General features: G+C 46.1%; 2 protein-coding genes and 1 long non-coding RNA gene across 7 annotated transcripts in view; 2 read left to right on the forward strand and 1 right to left on the reverse strand.

The window, feature by feature from the left end:
• The window catches only part of RXFP4 (relaxin family peptide/INSL5 receptor 4), a 27,253-nt gene extending 14,055 nt beyond the window's left edge, over positions 1–13,198 (forward strand). The window contains 1 exon segment of the mRNA XM_078156167.1: positions 2,749–13,198. Coding sequence (XP_078012293.1) covers positions 9,227–10,366 — 1,140 coding nt within the window. The 5' untranslated portion in view covers positions 2,749–9,226 and the 3' untranslated portion in view covers positions 10,367–13,198.
• The window catches only part of LOC110211939 (uncharacterized), a 27,491-nt gene extending 14,019 nt beyond the window's left edge, over positions 1–13,472 (forward strand). The window contains exon 2 of the long non-coding RNA XR_013487260.1: positions 13,212–13,472. This is a non-coding gene — a long non-coding RNA (uncharacterized LOC110211939). The remainder of the gene's footprint in view (positions 1–13,211) is intronic.
• ARHGEF2 (Rho/Rac guanine nucleotide exchange factor 2) overlaps positions 13,473–21,281 on the reverse strand; it is a 42,554-nt gene continuing 34,745 nt past the window's right edge. For all 5 annotated transcript variants that reach the window (XM_020991556.2, XM_020991560.2, XM_020991561.2 and 2 more), the window contains 12 exons: positions 20,888–21,136; positions 19,327–19,403; positions 18,925–19,094; positions 18,504–18,571; positions 17,758–17,958; positions 17,369–17,488; positions 16,910–16,977; positions 16,716–16,751; positions 16,458–16,508; positions 15,745–16,197; positions 15,185–15,383; positions 13,473–14,659 (listed from right to left, as the gene is read on the reverse strand). In XM_020991556.2, the coding sequence (XP_020847215.1) occupies positions 14,586–14,659; positions 15,185–15,383; positions 15,745–16,197; positions 16,458–16,508; positions 16,716–16,751; positions 16,910–16,977; positions 17,369–17,488; positions 17,758–17,958; positions 18,504–18,571; positions 18,925–19,094; positions 19,327–19,403; positions 20,888–21,136 (1,766 nt within the window). In that variant the 3' untranslated portion in view covers positions 13,473–14,585. The remainder of the gene's footprint in view (positions 14,660–15,184; positions 15,384–15,744; positions 16,198–16,457; positions 16,509–16,715; positions 16,752–16,909; positions 16,978–17,368; positions 17,489–17,757; positions 17,959–18,503; positions 18,572–18,924; positions 19,095–19,326; positions 19,404–20,887; positions 21,137–21,281) is intronic.

Consider the following 21,281-nt stretch of genomic DNA (forward strand, 5'->3'; position numbering starts at 1 on the left):
AAAATAAAATAGGCTCTTTAGTCCAAGTCCAGTTCCAAACCATGCAATATTTCCTTACCTTAGGAGATGAGGAGAAAAACTCCAAATCCCAGAAGTTTATGCAGATTCAGCCTATTCTTCAAAAAAAACTAATGAATAAATTCCTTTACAAAGTATGTTCTCCGCCCCCCACAAACCCCAAAGATTATTAATTGTTAAGAGTAAGTATAAATGTATCCCTTAACTTAGGTAATACAGTATTGAAACTGAGCGATCTCTGAGATATGCAGGAACAGTGCTTGAGGGGCACTGAACTGGAAGAGATAACTTGGAGTACAGTTATCTCTACAAGATATCAAGTTGTGATCCAAGCTCTAGCTTCTCTAGTTCATTTCCACTTCAACAGATGAGCAGCTTCTAGGGTCCAGTCTTGGGTGTCTCAGAGACATCTCAAACTCAACATGTCCAAAAATAGAGCTTATTATCTTTCCCCCTAAACCCAGCCCTCTACCAAATTTCCCTCTTTCTCTTGAGGGCACCACCATTCTTCTATTTTCCTAGGTTTTTAACTGTAACATTATTCTTCACTCTCCCTCACCTCACACATCCATCAGTTGCCAAATATTGCCATTTCTTACTCCACATCTCTCAAACCCATTCCCTTTACTCTATTCACACAGCTACCACCTTAGTTCAGGAGCCAATCACTCTTGCTGAGGCTATTCCACTGTCTTCCTAATGAGTTGCTTTTTCTCCAGTCTCTCCCCACTCCACTCTTTCTTCCACACAGCTGCCAAAGTGATCTTCTTAAGTGCAGATCGATGTCACTCTCTACTCAATAAACTCTAGTGGTGCCCTGTTATCTCCATGATAGAATATAAAGTATTTTAACATTTAGAACCCTTCACATGTACTCCAGAGAGACCAAATAGACAGAAAAGACCCATATGTACAAAAAATATTTATGGCAGCACTTTTTATGTAGCAAAGAACTGGAAATAAAGTAGGTACCTATCAGGTAGGGAATAGCTGAACAAATTAATATAGTGAAATACTATTGTGCTGTAAGAAGTGATGAAAGGAATGGTTTCACAGAAACTTGGGAAGACTTTTATGAACTGATGTAGAATAAAGTGAACAGAACTATGAGAACAATTTCCACAATAACAACATTGTAAACTTTGAAAGATTTAAGAAATCTAAATGACCATTTGTAGTTCCAGAGGACTAATGATGAAGCATGCTACCCACCCTCTGACAGAATGGTGATGGATTAAAGGCGCAGAATGAGACTTTTTTTGGACATCACCAATGAGGAAATTTATTTCTCAACTATGCATATTTGTTATGAGAATTTTGCTTTTCTTATATTTTTCTAATGGGAAGGGGTGGTGGTGGGAGAAAGAAAAATATTGTTATTAATTGAAGAAGTAAGTAAAAAAATGTAAAAACCCATATATAGCTCCAAAGAGGCCAAAGAAAGCACCCATACATACACAAATATTTATAACAGTGTTTTTTGTTGTAGTAAAGAACTAAAAATAAAGTATGTGCCCATCAATTGGGAAAAGTTAGAACAAGTATTTATTAAGCACCAACCATGTGCTAGGCACTGTTAAGTGCCATGCCATTATATGAACATAACAGAATATTATTAATATGATGGAATATTACATTATTCCATTATGTTCATATAATCATATTCATTATATCATTATTCTATCATTGTCTATATGAACACATTAGAATATTATTGTGCTATCCGTAGAAAAGGGATGAATTCTGAGAAATCTGGGAAGACTTAGATGAATTGATACAGAATGAAGTGAACAAAAGCAAAACAATTGTGAGTAGAACCAGGAGCACAATGACTACAAATTACAAAGAAAAACACATTTGAAAGAATTAATGCAGTGAGCAACCACACTCCTAAAGAACTAATGAAGCATGTTACATATCTCCTGACAGAGAGATGATGTATTTAAGGGGAAGATTGAGACATACATTTTGGGGCATGGCCAATGTGTGAATTTATTTTCCTTGACCTGGTTTGTTAAAAGGATTGTTTAAAAAATTATTATATAGAATATATCTCAGTAATACAATATTCTAAAAATATAAATGGTGTCTACTCCAATTCCTGTGCACTTAACAGATCTCTAGCTGCCTGTCAGACATCTTCAACTCAATACATCCAAAAGAGAACTTATCTTTCCTCCAAATTATCTCTTCTTCCTAACTTTCCTATTACCATTAAGGACACCACCATCTTCCTAATCGCCCAGTTATGACTTTAAGAAATTGCTATTACATGGGGCAGCTAGGTGGCACAGTGGATGGAGCACCAGCCCTGGAGTCAAGAGGACCTGAGTTCAAATTTGGCTTCAGGCACTTGACACAAGCTGTGTGACCCTTGGCAAGTCACTTAACACCACTGCCTAGCCCCCCCCCAAAAAAAAGAAAAGAAAGAAAGAAATTACTATTACATTAAATATCCTAGGTCATTCACTACTTCCAACTTTTCTCTGATTCCTAGACATATAAGGAAAATGCAGAGTAAAAAGACACTTGGCCAAATGGAAGATTACTAATGTAGCCAAAATCTATTTGTATGGGATGACTGCCTCAGTGGAGATCAATGCCTCCCACCTATTCAAGGGGTGGGGAGGAGTATGGGAGAGCAGGCGAAAAGAGAGGTCCACTCTCCTTAAGATCAGGAATCTCTCAAGTTGCTTTAAGTGAGTTTAGATTTCTTTATTGTTCTTCAAGTTGCTTCAGGTGTTTCTGGCTTCCACCTTTGAGAGAGAAGATTGAAGATGCTAACCCCACATCAGGTTGATGAAGGAAAAGATTCTGGAGAAAATCCTACATGAAAGGAGCTGGCAATCTCCATCATGTCCCTATCCCCACTTGCTACACTAAAGCCTTAGGGAAGTTTGCCCTTGGTGAGATCTGAGATTCTCCTGGTTATTGAGTTACTTCGCTCCCAATGGGAGAACACCTTCACTTTGTACTGTCTGGTACATATTCTCCTATGTATACTTTCTCTGACTTCTATTTTGCTACTCATTTGGATAAAAGGGTTTCTTCTCTAGTTGTTATGTATGTTCATTGTAGAACTAATATTCAGTGGGATGAGAGTCAAGCCTTGGATATAAAGCTTGGGGTCTTGCTTCCCTTATTAATGAAACAGCAATCAGAAGTTAGCTTGAACTAAAAAATTACATCCCTTAGACTATCAATTTAGGGGAGCAGAGTGATATTATTTTAGCTCAATAGCCATTCTCTCTGAGGACAGCAGAGAAGCCTCCAGACCCAACCTCCTTCCTTCCCCTTCTGGTGGGAATTAAAGTCTCCCTTGGAGAAGGATAGGGGAAGAAGAGGCTAGAAATGTCAATTCTGCGTCCCTTCAAGCCACACAATGAGATACACATACTATACATAGGGGATAGCCCTGGCCACATAAACATTGACCATTCTATTTGACTAGTTATGTTGCCTCTGCATGCTTACCATAGTCATCTGCTGGCTGTTTTCTCATTCTTCTTCACTTCAAACACATTTTTAAATGTTTCTTTGGACTTTTAAGGTTATTTTAAAGTTCATTTGCCCCTATATTCATGTGCCAAATGTGATGGTTTCACCATATTTTTAATTGTAAAAAGAATTTGTTATAAACATCTTTGCAGATCTTTTCCATCTTTTGTCTGTTATTCTCCTTCCAGTCTCACCCTTAGATTCTTTCAGGATGAAGATATTTAGTCTATCCATAATCACAATGAAAGGGAGCTTGGCATAGTAAATAGAGAACCAATCTAAGAATCAAGAAGACCTGAGTTCAAGTCCTGGCTGTGTGACCCTAGGTGTGTGACTTCTAGGCAATGCTCTAGGCAACTCTCAAAGACTATATATTGCAGAGAAGTTGCCAGGGTACATTGACAGAGGGAGTTTCCCCATCTGAGATTTCTCTATAGCAATAAAATTCCAAGTCCTATTCTTCTCTCTATAATTACTCAAAAAAAATTTGGCCTATTTTTCCCTATAGGGAAAAGCCAAGTGGATATATGTAGAAATACCTGTCCCTAACACAGGCATAGAAGGAAGGACAGGTATGAAGGTATTAATGCCCAGAAGCCCTTTTGAATCCCCATCTTGTAATGTTCTGGACTAGGTTCCTCCCAGTGCTTCAAATGTCAATCCAGTGTTTAAAATGTAAACTCTTTCACATGCAATATTTCATAAATTTGTCATAAATTGACTCATTTGCCTCCACCCAGAGTTTAAACTCTGGGAAAATGCTGGATATATGCTTCATTTCCCCTCTAGATTTTTATCTCCCTTCACATGACCCAAAAGGAAAACACTCTTGTTAAAAATTAGCATAAATTTACTGCATGAAATCAGAATTAAACGATACAGCATTAGACTTCTAAGCAACTGGGCCGCACCCACCCTGGCGGGTGAAAGGCCTATAATCTCTACCCAATCTCTCATCTAGGTATTCCCAACCCCCTCAAGTGATATGTAAGTCATAATTTATAGTCATGTCAAGACATGACATACAAGATAGATACAGAATGAAATGGAGGCAATCTCAGAGGGAAGACATTAGCTTTGGGGAATGAGTAGGGTGGGAAAAATCTCTCAGAAGGTAGTCCTTGAACTTAGGTCTTGAGGGAAGTCAGGAGGCAGAGGTGAAGAGGGAGAATGTTACAAGTCTGAAGGACAGCTCATGAAAAGGTATGAGAATGGTACTGGGAAATGGAAGTTGTGTGCCAAGAATATGCAGAAAGCTGACGTTGCTAGATCATAGAGTACAAAGAAGAGAGTAAAGGGCAAGAAGACTTTAGAGTAGGAAGGGCCAGGTTGTGAAGAGCTTTAGATGTCAAATAGGATTTTATGTTTGGTCTTCAAGGTATTAGGGAACCACAGAGTTTTTGGAGTGGGGGAGTTGCATGTTCAGACCTATGCTTTAGGAAGCTGTCTTTGGGCAGCTGAGTAAAGGATGGATTGGAGTGGAGAGATTCTCAAGGTAGGGAGAACAGTTAGGAGGCTATTGCAATAGTATAGGCATGAGATGATAAAGACCTGTGCCACGGTGACAGCTGTGTCAGAGGTGAGAAGGGGACATAGAGGAAAGAAGGGGGCATATAGGAAAGGTGTAGCAAAGGTAGAAACATAGAAAGGTTGACCACTCTGCAGCCTTTGACTCTGTCTAGCACCCTGTTCCCCTTGTTGCCTCTCTAGGTTTCCATGACAGTGTTCTGTCTTGGTTCTCCTCTTATCTCTCTTGACTCCTTCTCAGTCTCCTTTGATTTTTCATCCAGGTCCCCCCCACTAACGATGGGTTTTATACCCAAGGAGCTGGTGAAACAGACAAGGAAAACAGATATCATATGATGCTCATAAAGTCGAAGGCGAATGATCAACAGTGTTAAATGCTGTAGAGAGGTCAGGAAAATGAGGACTGAGGGAAGACAGCAGATTGAGAAATAACAGCAGATTGAGAAATAAAGAGGTCATTGGTGATCTCTCAGAGAGCAATTTCAGTGAAGAGTCAGGGGAGGAAGCCAAATTGCAAAGAGTTAATGTGAGAGTGGGTGGTGAGGAAGGGCTTTGTTTTTCTTCCTCAGAACAGCTTCTCCCAGAGCCCAGAAATATGTCTCAACTTCTTCAAAATCTTGAGAGAAAAAATATATTCCTACCTCAATTCTTGTGTCACCCAGACCCTTTGGGAAGTCCTTTCTGTTGTCTATCCTTTTCCCTTCTGTTGTCCAGCCTTTTCTTCTTCTTTCTGCCCTCCATAGAGAGGACAGCCAGTGTAACACCTCTCCTTTCAGAAACCTACATTCCAGAAATTTATGTGTAGGGCCAACAATAGGGGACTGGAGGGAAGTGTGGGTATGTTGAAGAAAGGATGGATCGAATGCTAGGCAGTTTTCACTCAGTGTGATTCACTCAGTAAGCTAATTCACTAAGAGATGATGTGAAATAAAGAGGTCCTGGGCTGAGACTTGGGAATCCTGGATTCTTCTAGACTCTTTCACTAACTTGATATATGACCTTAAGCATGTCAATTCCCTTCTCTGGGCTTTAGTTTCCATATTTGTAAAATGAGAGGAATGCGACTTTTAGTCATTTTCAGTCATGTGTGACTCTTCGTGATCCCATTTTGGGTTTTCTTGGCAGAGCTACTAGAGTGGTTTGCCATTTCCTTCTCCAGCTCAATTTACAGATGAGGAAACTGAGGCAAACAGGATTAAGTGACTCGCCCAGGGTCACCCAGCTAGTGAGTGTCTGAGGCCAGATTTGAATTTAGGAAGATGAGTCTTTCTGACTCCAGGCCCAGTGCTTTGTGCACTATGGTGCCACCTAGCGCCCGCTCTGAATACTAGGGATAGCTCTTCCCTGGGAGCAGGTGTGATATACTCTTCCCTGTCACTGATTGCTGACATTCCAAGCACTGGAGAGAAGGGAAGATTCTTGGGAGGAGGGAAAAGAAGGGTGTTGTATTGTAATGGAAGGCATTCTGAATTGGGAAACAGGAGTCATGGGGTTCTACTCTTAGCTCTGCCATTTAACTAGTTGTACAATCTTGACCAAGCTATTCCCCTTCTCAGTGTCTCAGTTTTCTTATCTCTAAAATGAGCTTGTTGGACCAGGAGGCCTCTTAAGGCCCCTTCCAGCACTAAAAGAGGCTGCATGGTGGAGTGGGTAGGGAGCTGATTTTGGAGTGCACAAGACCTAGAAAGTCCTGTCTCTGACATATGTTGCCTGTTTGATTTCTCAGAGGTCTAGGCAATTTCTCTAAGACTGGAAGATGAAAAGTTGATGCCTCTCTGTATTGGTACAGGGGATTTTCACATTAATCTTTCCCTATGCCAGTGAAGAGAGCAGCTAGGTAGTGCCATAGTGCACAGAGCACTGGGCCTGGAGTCAAGAAGACTCATCTTCCCACGTTCAAGTCCAGACACTTATTAGCTGTGTCACCCTGGGCAAGTCACTTGACCCTGTTTGTCTCAGTTTCCTCATCTGTAAAGTGAGTTGGAGAAGGAAATGGCAAACCATTCTAGTATCTTTGCCAAGAAAACCCCAAATGGCATCATGAAGAGTCTGACCCGACTGAAAAATGACTGAACATGCCAGTGAAATCACAGATCTGGTCACAATAAAAGTCTGTGATTCCAAATGAGGGAAAGACTGTGTCTTATTCATTTTTGTTCCCCTACAGTATGGAGCACGACACCTCCCACATAGTAGGTGCTTACTATTTTAGAAAGTTAAGACATTTTATTTCTGATCTGGTATGCAGTTTGTAAATCTAGCCAGTGGGTGGCAGTGCCTCTCAAAAAACAAAAACAAAAACAAACAAAAAACTCCAAAAAAACCTGAGCACAAGAAATTTAAATTTTAGATGAAAATGGGCATTTGAAAATGACATGAGGGAACAGTCCTTTGGAAGAGAGGGCAGAAGGGAACCCTAGCCCCTAGCAAACCAATTTGACATGTACTTTCACTACTAGACCAAAGTACATGGTTCATGTGTAATTGGGGCCTGTGAATTGCCTCCCTGATTATTTGAATTATTATTTTTTTCTTTGTTTTTCTTTTTTTTTTGCGAGGCAATTGAGGTTAAATGACTTGCCCAGGGTCACAGGGCAAGTGAACTCAGGTCCTCCTGACTCTAAGGCCGGTACTCTATCCACTGCGCCACCTGGCTGCCCCTGAATTATTATTTTCTTATGAATCCACAAGGTAGAAAGAATGAGTGGTGGGTGACTCGGGTGCTGCGGATCACCTCTTCTCTTTCTTCCATGGTTGGAGGCGACAAGGAAGGGGGAAATCCACATAGCCCGTAAGGCCAAGTAACTGGCACAAAGAAATTTCCATGGATAAATCTCAGAGCCTTCTTATAAGACAGTGGAGAGAGTTCCTAAAATCTGGGCATGAAAACAGCAGCTCCACCACCTCTCATCCCACCCCATCCCTTCCTCTCCCTGAGCTAAGAAACTCGGGTGTTTTGGTGCCCAGTCCAGGTCTGACCAGGAGCTCAGGCTCTGTTCTTTAATGGCTCACTGAGCAGCCCATCCCAGATTTATTATCCTGAACCTTTCCTCCCCAGCTGTCAGAGATCTAATCATCAAATTTTATCTTAATATCTATGTTGGGGGTGATAGGAGAGGAGGCAAGGAAGGGGAGCTAGAAAGGTGTAGATGAAAGTCTATGAGAACAAATTGACCTCACCCTCTCCCCTGGAACCTCAGCTCCTTATCTCCCCATTCTAACAGTGGCTTTCCCTCCCTGGTACTTTTCCCTTCTCTTTTTCAGGGTAGGGGTGGAGGGAAAGAAGCTTGGTGTTCCAATTGGTAGGTTCTGAAAAGAGCATTTTCACCAGGGTGGTCTGTATGTGTTGGACTGGGTACTCGTGGGCTCTGTCTCCACAGACACAGACCTAGAAGAGGGGGAGTCTGCAGTAAAGGGGGATACCTGGAGACTGAGGCAGTAACGAGAACACAGTGGGTCGGCAAGGGAGCCTTGAGTCTTCCTCTTCCTTCCTTGTTCCCCTTAAGCACTAATTCCTCAGCCTAACACTAGGCAGTGTCTGAGAGGACACTGCTCCTTGGACATTGGGAAAATTGCTAGATGACCCTTAAAACACCCCCACTTCCCCAATCCAATTCCCCTCTCGATCAGTCATTCAATAACCTTCAGGCAAAGGTAGAGGGAAGACACTAGGCACCACATTAGAGTTAGATGGAGTCCAATTATCTATGGACCATCATCATGTCCCTAGGAAAGAGGCCCGGTAGTATTGTTCTTAACCCAGAAGTAAAATCTGCAATCAGAACTTTCCTCTCCTCCACCTTCTCTGTTTTCCTTTTCCTCTGGAACGCCTTCTCCCTGCCCTGTCCCTATCCAGTTATTTTCCCAGCTCCTCCCTCCACCAAGAGGACAGAAATTCTAGTGTGTTCCCTTGGAGTAGTAGGGGGAGGCCATCTACTTTGTCCTGCCCCACCTATCACCAACCTTGACCAACAGGGAAGGGGTGGTGTCCCATTACCACTTCACCCCTAAAGATGTGGGTGTGGCTTGGGGCTGCTGGCAGATAGATAGATGCAGTAAAGACAACATAAATTCAGAGCTGCCTGCCTCAAGAGACAGTCCCACCTCTTTCCAGCTTCCATACCTGGCAGTCATCTATCCTGGCACTGCTGCTCAGGCCCAACAGATAGGTGATATCCTCAAGATGTCCACACCCAATGTTTCCACCCTACTGCCTTTGTTCTTCTGGGCCAATACCTGTAATGGTGAAGTGCTAAGCATGGATGATGCTGCAGTAACAACTGACTACCTGGCACTTAGAGTCATAGTTGCCCTGGCCTATGGACTGGTGGGAGTGATAGGCCTCCTGGGCAACCTGGCTGTGCTATGGGTGTTAGGTGGGTGTAATCAACAAACCTCACATCCAACAAGCGACACCTTCATCTTCAGCTTGGCATTGGCTGACCTGGGGTTGGCACTCACCTTTCCCTTTTGGGCAGCTGAGTATGCTTTGGATTTCCACTGGCCTTTTGGAGGCATTCTCTGCAAAGTGGTTCTGACAGGCACTGTCCTCAGCGTTTATGCTAGCGTCTTCCTCATCACTACTCTCAGCATTGTTCGATACTGGATGGTGGCCGTGGCTGCTGGACCAGGAACTTGCCTGTCATCCTCACAAGCCTTTGGGACCAGCCTGGTAGCATGGGTGGCTGCAGCTGCAGCAGCAGTCCCCACAGCAATCTTTGGGGTTGAAGGTGAGGTGGGAGGAGTTCAACTGTGCCTGCTTCGCTTCCCTAGTATTTGATGGTTGGGCGCTTACCACTTACAGAAGGTCATGCTGGCCTTTGTGGTACCTCTGAGTGTCATAGCAATGAGCTATCTGATGCTGCTGGCATTCTTTCGGCGACAGCAGCTGAGGCAGAGGGACAGAGTGGTGTCCCACTCTATCCGGATTATCATTGTGTCCTTTTTCCTCTGCTGGTTCCCTAACCACGTTGTCATATTTTGGGGAGTCCTAGTGAAGTTCGACATCGTGCCTTGGGACAGCACCTACTATGCCCTTCACACCTATGTCTCCCCTTTCACTGTCTGCCTGGCACGAAGTAACAGCTGCCTCAATCCTGTTATCTACTGCTTCTTGTGCCAGGAGTCCCAGCAGGCACTGGGCAAGGCCCTGAGGCAGCTGTGGGCACAGTTGCCTGGTGGGAGACGAGCCCAGCCAGAGCAAGTAGCCCTTCAAAAGAGGAGACAACAGGAGGTGGTGGACACCCATAAGGGTGGGCTTTCCACCACTCTCACTAACATGGATTGGGGGGGTACAGAAACAAGAAGATCTTCCCCCATATAAATTATATTTCCCTCCCTTCCTAGCATCTACAGGACACCAGACCCTGGCACCCAAGCCTGGGAAGGAGTTGTCCCAAACTCTGCCAGGCCATGACACCTTGGGATTTGATCTTTGATCCTTAACTTCTGTCTGGGGTAGAGTACATGAGTTCAAAGCCCAAGGCAGGGTTGGGTGCCAAGAAAACCTAGGTCCCCATTTGTTGTTGGGGTGGGGGTGGAGGGAAGAAGGGGAAGAAATGTGAATAAACTTTTTTGTTTTCTACTATCTCTGTGTCTCCATGTCACCCACTGGCACCACTGCTCTGTCTGGAGAGGTATTCTTGACTAGTTGGCCCTTCCTGACTTCTCCCTACAGTGGTACTCTTTTTCCCACCATGAAGCAACCCTCAGTAGTTCCAGCTCACAAGGGCGAGGTCTATGATCAGCTTCAGCTGATGACTCTGGCTCCCTACTAGCATCACTCCCCTTTCAACTTGGACTCTTTTCAGCAGTTACAGCTAAAATCCAACCCCAAACTAGAGTGTTCCCTTCGTCCTTGAACATTAGCCATGACTGGACAATGCCAGGGTCATAGATTTACAGCTATTAGGCTGTAGAGGTTTGTCCAATCCCCTCATTTTATAGATAAGCAAATGGAAACCTAGATAGATGAAGTTGACTTGCCCACATCATTTAAATCCTAACTTAGGGAAACCGGATCTTCCCTAAACTTCGTGCTCATTTGGTTCCACCATACTGTCTATGGGTAAAACAACCTGCAGGCTTAGGTTATCCCCATCTCTGGGGATTACTGGGGTTACTACAGGAAACCTGTTGCCAGTAGGAATGCCCAAGCATGAAATCCTTCAGGAATATTAAGGGGGATAGGGGGAACTGAATCCTTAGCTATCTAACAGCAATCTCCTTAAGTGCCAGCTGGAGCAGGATGGGTTTAGGGGGTGGGGATGGAAACAAGGGGTAGGAGAGCAGCAAATAGCTTCCAGGGAATAGTTTTCCCCTCCATTCTCTCCTCACTTCCCTTGTATACCCCAAAGAGAAGAAAGGTAGGAAGGAGGGTAAAAGGAACTTTGAGATGCTATTTTATTCCCTGAAGACCCTCAGTAAAGGAATGCCCACCTCCTAAAACACGTGGTGAATTCTTGCGGGGAGGGAGGAGAGTGAGAACCTGCCATTGAAGCTGGGAGAACAGAAGTCAGGAAGATATGAATTATCTACTGGATCACAACATGGGAGGTTGGAACCACGGAGGCCTTTAAGTGGCAAGGGTCCTGGAACAGGAAGATGGCAGTATCTAAGGAGATATGAGAAGGAAAAGGACACCCCTTTGTTTTCTGTAGGTATGTGACAGAGGTCCTTACTGAATACCACTGAATGGCAAAGCTCCAGAGTAAAGCAGATGACCTCCAGGCAGTCCCAACAGACTTCATCTCTATCTAGTTCTTGGCAAAAAGTGCATTAAACAGTAACCTGATTTGCAGCTTGTTAATCAGTACTATTAATGATGTATAACTGGTGTTTCTCTTCTTGGTGGTTCATTTCCTCTTTTCTGTGTTGAAGCCCAGCTCCAAAATTCTTATGTTCATTCTTAGTCAATTCAAAACAGAAAATTCTCCCCTGGCCCCTTAGGTACAGCTCTTTTTCTCTCCCAGCAGCTCTTCTGAGGGCTATCCCTAAACACCAAGTACCAACTAGATACTGGCTCCTCTGGGGGCATCTCCACTTTATGGTCAATATTGATAGATGAAAACAAGGAACAAGCCATGTGGGTGTGATCTGGAGCTGGAAGGAGCTTGTGTATATTTGGTGGGAACAAGGGGAGGGAGGAATGCAGAGGACTAGTAGCCCTAGACTGGGGCCTCTATAAGTGGGGCTCCTGGTTCCCCAAAAGGCAGAATAAGAGGTGGTGGAGTGATTCTACAATGGGCAGGATCAGAACAAAGGAGGCTTTCTAAAATGTTGTAAGGAAGAGGTGGAGATGGGGAAGAGGTAACTGCCCTGATTGGGAGTGAAAACACCCTCCCAATGTAACCTAGGGCGAGCCATTGACATTCTCTTGGCCTATTTCCTTATCTGTAAAATGAAGGGCTAAAAGTGTTGAAGGTCCCTTCTAGCTCTCTAATCAATCTAGGACAGAATGGCAGGGAGGGGCCTCTCTAGAGAGGTTGGGGCAAATGTTATTGAAAAGATTTCTGGGATTATGCTTAAAATAAAGAAATAAAGCAGGATCCTAGTTCCTAGGCTTTCCATGGTATGTTTTTTTTCCATATGCTTCTTTTAGGGCTTTTTCCAGTCCACACCTCTCCCTATATCAGGGTGTACCCCATTTGTTCTGCACCTGTTTCTGTACCTCTGCCTTCCAGTGCACCAATCCAGGATGTCATCAACTCATGCTCTGCACAGACTACTTCTTCCTAATTTCCTGCTTCTCTTTCCATTTAAATTGTATTAACCTTAACTTAAGCCTCACTAAATTTCAGCCTCAGATTTTGGGTCCTTAAAAGGCACAGGGACTATTGGGAGGTGAAGGTGGAGAAGTAGCAGGGGAGGGACCCACCTCTCAGGGCCTTCTCTCATCACTCCTAACCTAGAATATGAAACTGACCAGAAACAGGAAGGAAAAAGGACCAAAAACTAAGAAGTGAAAAGAATCCGCTCCTTAGTGGAGCAAAGAGCAAACAAAGCACGCTGCTTGTGGTGGGGAGCCATCTTAGTGAGGTCACCTCAAGGCTTGTGGTAGGAAGGATAGCGTGTCAGAGAACCAGGCTGGAATAGCACATCGATTTTGTACCACCTCATCCACTGTCTCCCCAAATGGAATGTCAGATTGTTTCCTTTTGTATCCCCAGTTCATGGCACACAGAAGAGTTAAAGAAATGCTTGCTGATGGATCATTAAACTGAACTCTATGTGAGAAGAGATGGACTGACTACGGATGAGCCCCCTAAAGATGGTCTACAATTCAGCAGCTCAAACCTGGCTAAATTCTCTCACTGGGAACTCCAACTGCCCATAAGAGAAAACTTGCCTCCAATTCCTGCCTGGAATTATTTTCCAGCCCAAAACTCTCTTTAATTTTCATTTTCCTACATACAACAAAATCAAGTCCATGGGGTTCCATGTCTTTAATTCTCTGTGCTTGGTCTTTTTACAATCAAATCATCAGAAAAGTGCTGGGGCCCAGAGGGGAGGGTATTTGACACTTGCTAATAATATCCCCCCCAAACCAAAATTCAAGATTGGTTTTCAAACCAGACCACAAGGCCCCCAGATATTTCCTATACCTCCTTGATGCATTCCCAACTGGTTGAGTGGAGATAGGCTAGTGAGAGGAGCCAGGAAAGGTCCTCCACCAGGGCAGATTATGGTGAGCCAGTATTGTTGCCCAACCTCACCCCTAAGTTTCTTCTGAGACTTGGGGTAGTTAGAATTAGCATTTCTAATTGCCTACGATCTTCTCTTAAAAATATAAAACACGTGCAGTCAGCTTTGGTACAAAAAACAAAATAAAAAAACAAACACCAAAACACTGTGGTCCCAAAGGCTCTCCGACCATTACCACTGGTCCCACCCCAATCTCCAGTCCAGACCACTCTGGGTTCCTAGACACCTGGACCCCCCAGGAGCTACAATGGAGGTTGGAATGAGCAGCATTAGGAGGTCTGTAGTGGGAGGGACACTTGCCCTATCCATATCCCTTTTTAAAGGGCAGAAGGGTTCGGGTAATTTTGGCCCCCACTTAAATATGAGGATGAAGGGTGCCGGGTTGCAGTCCAGTAACTGAAGGGTTAACCCCTGGTTGGTCTTCCCTCCCCCCCTCCCCCAGTAGTGTTAAAGGGCCAGGTTTTCTGACCCTTTATGGCTTGGTTCCCTTATCCCTGGTCCTTTAAGTCCCTCCCTCCCACCCACCTAATAAACAATAAATAAATAAATCTTTCCAGATTGGGGGGGTGAGGGTGGGGTCTGAAAAATTGGCATCTGTGGTGCTGCTTGTGGATGCCACTGGAGGGCATATCCCACAGCTTTCTGACCCCCTCAAGCAACCCCACTCTCCCTGAGGTGGGAGGTTCTGGGGTGAGGGGTGGGGGACACACAACAGTCAGCAGTTCTATTAGGTGTCCCCTCCACCTATGTAATATGGACATCCAAAGGCTACTCCCCCAACTCTTCTTCCTCCAGTAATAGCCCTGGAGGGAATCAGGAAGGGAGTGAAAAGAGCCCCTTTAACTTTCTGAGGCAATAGGTTCTCCATCTCGACTCTCGCTCTCCTCTGGGATGTCCTGCATTCGGGGGAAATCTGCAAAGAGAGAGGGTGACCAATGAGCAGTGGCCCAGAAAGGAAATACCCACCACCTCCAACTTTCCTGCCTCTTGGGAGGCCCTGTGGTCAACCAATCACAGATAAAACAGGAAACCTGCCTCCCAGAGGACCTCTATCCAATAAGCACTTGACAAAACAGGAAGACCAGCCTGCCCCTACCCCCAGGGATCGTGTGCCTTCAGAAGAATTATCCTAAGCACTGCCATTCTAGGGGCTATGAGTGAGCCGAGGCAGTCAGAGAACCTGTGATGAATCAAAGTCAGAAATGAAGGGAGTTGGGGGGCAGCTAGGTGGCACAGTGGACAGAGCACTGGCCCTGAAGTCAGGAGGACCTGAGTTCAAATCTGGCCTCAGACCAAACACTTGCTAGCTGTGTGACCCTGGGCAAGTCACTTTAACCCCAACTGCCTTAAAAAAAAAAAAGAAATGAAGGGAGTTCCCCACTGTCCCCTACTATCTTCAGGTCTCTACTACCTGTACTGTGACCTTTCAGAGACTTACCTCGGGGGCTATGTGGTGGGGTCAGGCGACTACAACAGCTCTCCTCCTCACTGCCGGTATCAGGATCGCTGCTGTCTTGTAGCCGCTCCTCAGGACTGCCTAGCTCAGGCCCCTCTCGGTCCTCAAAGGTACGATGAATAGAGCGGGTAGACAAGGGCAGATCTAGGCGGTCGTGGCCTCGGCATATCTGGGGCACAGCCTGGTAGGTGGGGGAAGAAGGCAAGCAAGTGATACCTAACCCCACACAGGTGGGTTCAGGCGATAGACTGGGAAGAAGCCCCAAACCTTATTCTGTGCTCTCCCCCTCTCTTCTACTTGCCCTTGGCTCATTTACTCCAAAAACTAAACATCTTTTCAGGGAATACCTTAGGATTTCTTTCAGGCCTATCACTCAATTTCTTGTCAGTCTGCTGCGATGGAAGGGATGTCCAGTCCAGCCCATAACTAAGTAAGCATCCCCTCAATGATAATAAGCCCCAGACAACCCACTCATTTTAAGTTTTCCAATGTCTGTGTATCAGTAGCTTCTCACTAAAGCACAAGGGAGGGGCTCTGCTCACCTGGGAAGGGGGGGTGAAGCTCAAGTAGAGGGCATCCCCTGCAGGGAGGCTTCGACGCCGGGGGTCCAGAGGCCGGCGGGCCCAGGGAGCCTCAGCTGGGAGAGGCTCAGTCTGGCCCAGGGCAGCCAGTTGCCTTCTCGCTTCTTCTGCCTCACGCTCCAGTCGGGCGCGGGCTTGCTCGCTCTCCCGAAGACGAGCCTCTAACCCTCCTGCCTCGGCTGCCCGCTCCTCCCCCTGACGCCGGCATCGACGGAGCTCCTCTTGGAGCAGGGCGTGTTGTCGCTGCAGCAGGGCCAGCTCTGTGGCCTGCTTCTCTGGGGCCACAGGGGCACCCCCAGCCCTGCCTGCCTCCCCATCTCGAGAGTTGGCTCGGGATAACACTAGCTTCTCCCGTCGCTCGGGGCCCTCAGATAACCTCGCTTCCATCAAGGTGTCTTGCTGAGCCACCGCTGCCTGGGGTGGAGTGAGTAATAAGGGTGTATGGGTCACAATTATCCTTCCCTGACCACCCCACCAAGGACCCAGTATAGTCAATCCTTCCTGGGATACCCAGGCTATGAGTACTTGGAAATATTCTTGAGGACAGTAGGTCTCCCCATCCCCCACCTCTATGAATTATGGCTTTCCATTCTGATTTTGCTTGCCCCCTGGAGTCAGATTCCTTTCTACCACAATAGACCTTGTCCCCTATGCTCCAATCAGCCCTCACTCACCTGAAGGCCATGGAGAAGTCCATACAGGTTGACTAGTCGCTGCAGGGCCTCCTGAGGACAGAAGAGTGGGTGGGAACAAGACACATACATTCAGATTCAGAGCTAAATGAGGGGTGGAGGGGAACATGTCAGTTGATCCCAGATAGGTAATCTCTCTTGCCATCACCCTAAATTAGGCTCTAATTGCTTTTCTGGTCAGGGGCCTCCATTCCCCCAGTCTTTCATCATCAACCTTATTACCTTGTTCTCCCATCTTACCTCCTGGGGAGATCTCAACTGGTTCCCATTTCGATCCTGCAGTGAAGGGAAAGATGGGGAGTTGAGAGACTATTCAGGTCTCAGCTCCTTAGCCCTCCAGGGTATTATCCTTTGGCCCCCAGAGACTCTAGATGAAGAGGCCAGTCATCTAGTCCCCATCCTAGCCAAATCTGAGAGCCCCACCGAGGACTCACCCTCTGACTTGCATCTGAGTCAGCTCTGCAGAGCTCAATGGAACCATTGAAAGTCCTTGTTTCACCATCTATCGGGGGACAAGAGAAAGAGATGAGCCTAAATTCCTGGTCTAGTGGAGAGGGTGCTGGATTTGGGAGTCTGGAAGACCTAAGTTTAAAGCCCGCACCTGACATACGCTAGCTGGGTGATCAGAGAAGAGTTACCTCTCAGACCTATAATGTCTACCTCACAGACTTCCTGAGAAGCTCCAATGAGGTGAAATAGGCAGAGTGCTTGGCACACTTCAAACTGCTGCATAAAGACTTGTTACTAATAATTTCTCTCAATCCACCCCTCCTTCTCCCCTTGGTCTCTTCCCATTTTTTCCCTTTATCTCCTCCCATTTTGGTCACCACCTTCTCCTGCTCCTGCCTACTTCCCCTCTGAGTCCTGCAGTCCCCTCTGCCCCAGGCACTCACTGGTAGTGACCCCAGGGCTGGTGTTGCCACTGCTGTCAGGCTCCAAGGACAAGGCCGATTCCCGTGCAGGCAGGGGCAGATCTAGCCCAGGTCCAACTAGCAGGTCCTTCAGGTTCTCCACTGTGGGAAGGAAAGAAAAAAGAAGGTTAAGGAGAAACAGAGCTGGGTACTTGAATAAAAAGGGAACTAACCCTAATGGCTAAGTGTTGAAGATCAAGGGGAATAAGAGACACATCCATGTGAGGTAGGGATGAGGGAAGGGGAGATAATGGCCACCCAGGCACATCGAGATAAGGTTAAGTACAGTGTATTCATGCCTATCTGTGTGTGCACATCTGAATTCTGGATGAAGTGTGTCTCAGTGGATCTATCTCTGAGGGCTCTCTTACCCTCACGGATAGCATCCTGTAGCAGTCTCTCCCCACGAGGGGATTCCAGAGATTCAGAGCGGAAGAGGCCACGGGGCAAGGTGGGCAGTGGCCCTCCACCCCCTCCATCTTCTTCTGCCTGGAACTGCGTCATCTCAGCAAAGAGTCCCACCTTCTCCTGCAGCAGCTCCACCAGTGCCCTGTCCTTCTGCTGCAGCTCCGCTGAAGATACAGGGCAAGCAGGGAGGGAGAGACAAAGGGCAAAGAGGGTGAGAGGAACCAAGCCAGAAGGCTCCAGGATGAGCAGGAGTCAGGGACAGAGTGGGGGCATAGGAAAAGAAGCTAGAGAAACAAAGTGAGTATCCATCAGTTGGGAAATGAGTGAACAAATTATGGTATCTGAACATAATGGAATATGACAGCACCATAAAAAAAAGATGATGGATTCAGAGAAACCTAGGAAGATTTGGATAAACTGATAGAGAATGAAATCAGCAGAACCAGAGTGCTGATCAGTGCAATGACCATGATTAATGAAACATGCTTCCCACCTCTTGGCTGAGAGCTAATGGGTTAGAGATGCTGAGAAGATGGCCAATGTCTGGATTTATTTTGGCTTTGCTAAACTTGTTACAAGGGAGGACTGCTATTTGTGGGAGAGGGCTTCAAGTGGGGGCATTTGGTGGGTAGTGATTGTGATGGGAAAAAAAAAGGAAGAAAAATGCTAGAGTGGGAAGAGCATGGAGTAAGAAGGGTATGATGCTTACTTTTGATCCGTCGAAGATAGGCCTCGTCTTCTGTTTCAATCAAGGGGAAGTCTTCTCTGGATGGACACCTATGATGGACAGATGGGGCAAATCAGAGCTGAAGGTGGGAAAGGACTTAGAGGCCAAAGGTTAAGATACCCCTATGACCTTTCATGCCTGCTGTTTCCTCTACCCAGGACACTACCCACTTTTACCATGCTCAACTTTGGTTCCACATTTCCCTCTTCTAGGAAGTCTTTCCAGGCTGACCACCTCCCTTGCCCTGGCTGTGTTCACTTAGCCAATCTTTACTTTACAAAAAAAAGCAATAGATCTGCTCTGGGTTCTACAGAACCCCCTCAATCCATAACATCTAACACAATAAATACTGCTGACTGACACACGTGGAGAGGCAGACATGGGCCTTCCCTAGAATACTCACACACGCACACTCTGCTGGATGACACGGATCCAAGTGTTTCGGTCCTCTCTGGAGGCTGTGTGGACCTCATACATTTCAGGGGGAGCAGCGCTGATCAAAAACATCCCCTTTTCTTGGTTAGCAATGTCCCGAACAATCAGGTTCTGCAGTGAGATTACTGCTGGCTTGTCCTGACAGAGAAGGAAGAGAGAAAGAGGAGTATGAGGAGTCCGAACATCTCAGACTTCTTAGGAAATTTGTCCCTTCAAAGTGTTTAGAGATCTGTTGGAGCTACGGGGTGGGTGTGGGGGACTGGCATCCCGCCAATTCAAAGGAAAAAATGGACTCTGGAGACTCTAGAATTCTTTAGGGTTGGGGGTGCCTAGCTGACTGAGAGGTAGGAGAGGAGAGGAATGGTCTTACCAAAGCAGGAAAGATGTATTTCTGGTCCTTCTCCTGAAGGAACACTAGCACATCTGTCATCAGCAGCATCAGCACATCTGGCAGGAGGGGTGACAGGTCAGCACTGGATGAACTAGAAACTTGATTTTCCTTTTCTCTCACCTCAGACCAGTCTTGCCTCACTAGATGATAGCTCCTAACTCCTCTCCTTCCCCCGATCTTTGCTTTTCCTCTCAAATTCCTCAAATATCCCTCCTTCCTATATTTCAGAAATGGGGATAAGGGGCAGGGAGGAGGTGACTTGTGGAATTCCAGGTTCACCTTGGGCTGGAAAGGGACTTGAAGGATTATTCAATTTATTCCATGCCTCTGGACAGGATGACTGATGCCCCATCTAGTCCCATGTGAATATCTCCTATAGCCAAAGTCTCCATTCCTTTTTAGACTGCAGTTCCCATACTTTCCAACTGACTCAAGTCCTTTTTGATACCTAACCTAAATCCCTCCTACTGCAGCATATGCCCACACCCTCTCATTTTATAGTCAGTGTTGGAGAACAGCAGGTCCCTCTCTGCTGCAGAATTAACCTTCACAGACTCTAGGATCCTTACCAAATCTTACTGCCACCACCCCCAATCTCAGATTGATCTTCAGGTTAAACAATTTCATCTTTCTTCAGCCCTTCACTTCCCTTTCAGTCTTTCCAGCTCCCTCCCCTGACCTTTTCCTCCCATCCCTCTGACTCTGTGGGACTCCTGAGCAGAAGACAAAGGTCAACCCTATAAAATGAGGAAGTCAGCTCTGGAGAGAGATATCTTCTTCCCCCTTGCCCTTAGGGACCTTACAATCCTTTGGGCATGGCAGGGAGAAGAGGAGGTGTTTTGTCAAATATTTCAGAAAATAAAGTTCTCCAGCCTTGCTATTTTTAACCTCTATGGTTTATATTCTTAGCTGCTGCGTGGGAGGGATGGGAGAGAGGGGAGTGGAAGGAAGGAGGAGGATGGTGAAGACTGACAAGATGCAAGCAGAAGCTTGGAAGTTTTATAAAGGGAGGACAAAGGTCCAGTTTAGCTCTGGTGAAGCCGACTTGAACCAAAGAGAATCTGTTCCCACTGCAAACCAATTCTGAGAAGAAGGGGAGTGGGAAAACCTGCCCTCATTTTTCCACTGTAGCCACTCTGCTCTTTGTCCATTGCTGTCTTTCCTCTGCCCTCCTCCAGAAGCCTTCCTGCAGGAGATCAACTCCCAACAGTCCTCTTAGCATTGGGATTTTAAGACAGACTTTTTTTTTGTTCTATCCATCTGTGCCCTAGGAGAACTGTCTCTCACTCTCTGAAAATGGGAGTTCCCCAAGGCTTCAGTATTGCCTTGGAAGCACATGTATTACAGTGGGGTCTACAGAAGATGATGATGCCCTCAAAGGGAAGTTTATCTTTCAGTTAACAATGGGAACAAGGGCCATAAACTTATTTAACTGAAGAAGATATCTCTCTTCCTCTAAGGTTATCTTCTGGGTCGGATATGAACTGTCTTTTCCTCTGTCTGTGTAAAATCACAGGCCACAGGGTCAGGAAGAACTGACCTTTGAAACGCCCTGTGGCTGTCTTCCACAGCAAGCAACCATCATGTATTAGCTTTCGACGCAAAAGCTCTTCTCGGCCAAAGGGACCCTTGCTAGGCACCGGGGCCTGGGCACGGGGGTCTGTACGTCCATAGATTTCCTGCAGGCGAGCTCCCTTCTCTAGCTCGTGCACCTCCTGGTCTACTGCTGATAACAGCTCCTTCACCAGCCCCAAGGCTGTTGTCAGGTCCCTGTGTTCCTCTTCACTGCCTGAGGAACAGCAAGGGGAGTCAGGAATAACGAGGTTTCCCTCCTACCCACCCTAACTCTATCTATCTGGCCCCTCTCCCAAAGGCTGTCTCTAGTCCTGTCAGCTTCCTGGGCCTCCAGGTCTACCTCCATAGGCTGGCTCTGC

Source organism: Phascolarctos cinereus, unplaced genomic scaffold (assembly GCF_003287225.1).
Source record: "Phascolarctos cinereus isolate Bilbo 61053 unplaced genomic scaffold, phaCin_HiC Scaffold_5;HRSCAF=322, whole genome shotgun sequence".
Taxonomy (NCBI): Eukaryota; Metazoa; Chordata; class Mammalia; order Diprotodontia; family Phascolarctidae; genus Phascolarctos; species Phascolarctos cinereus.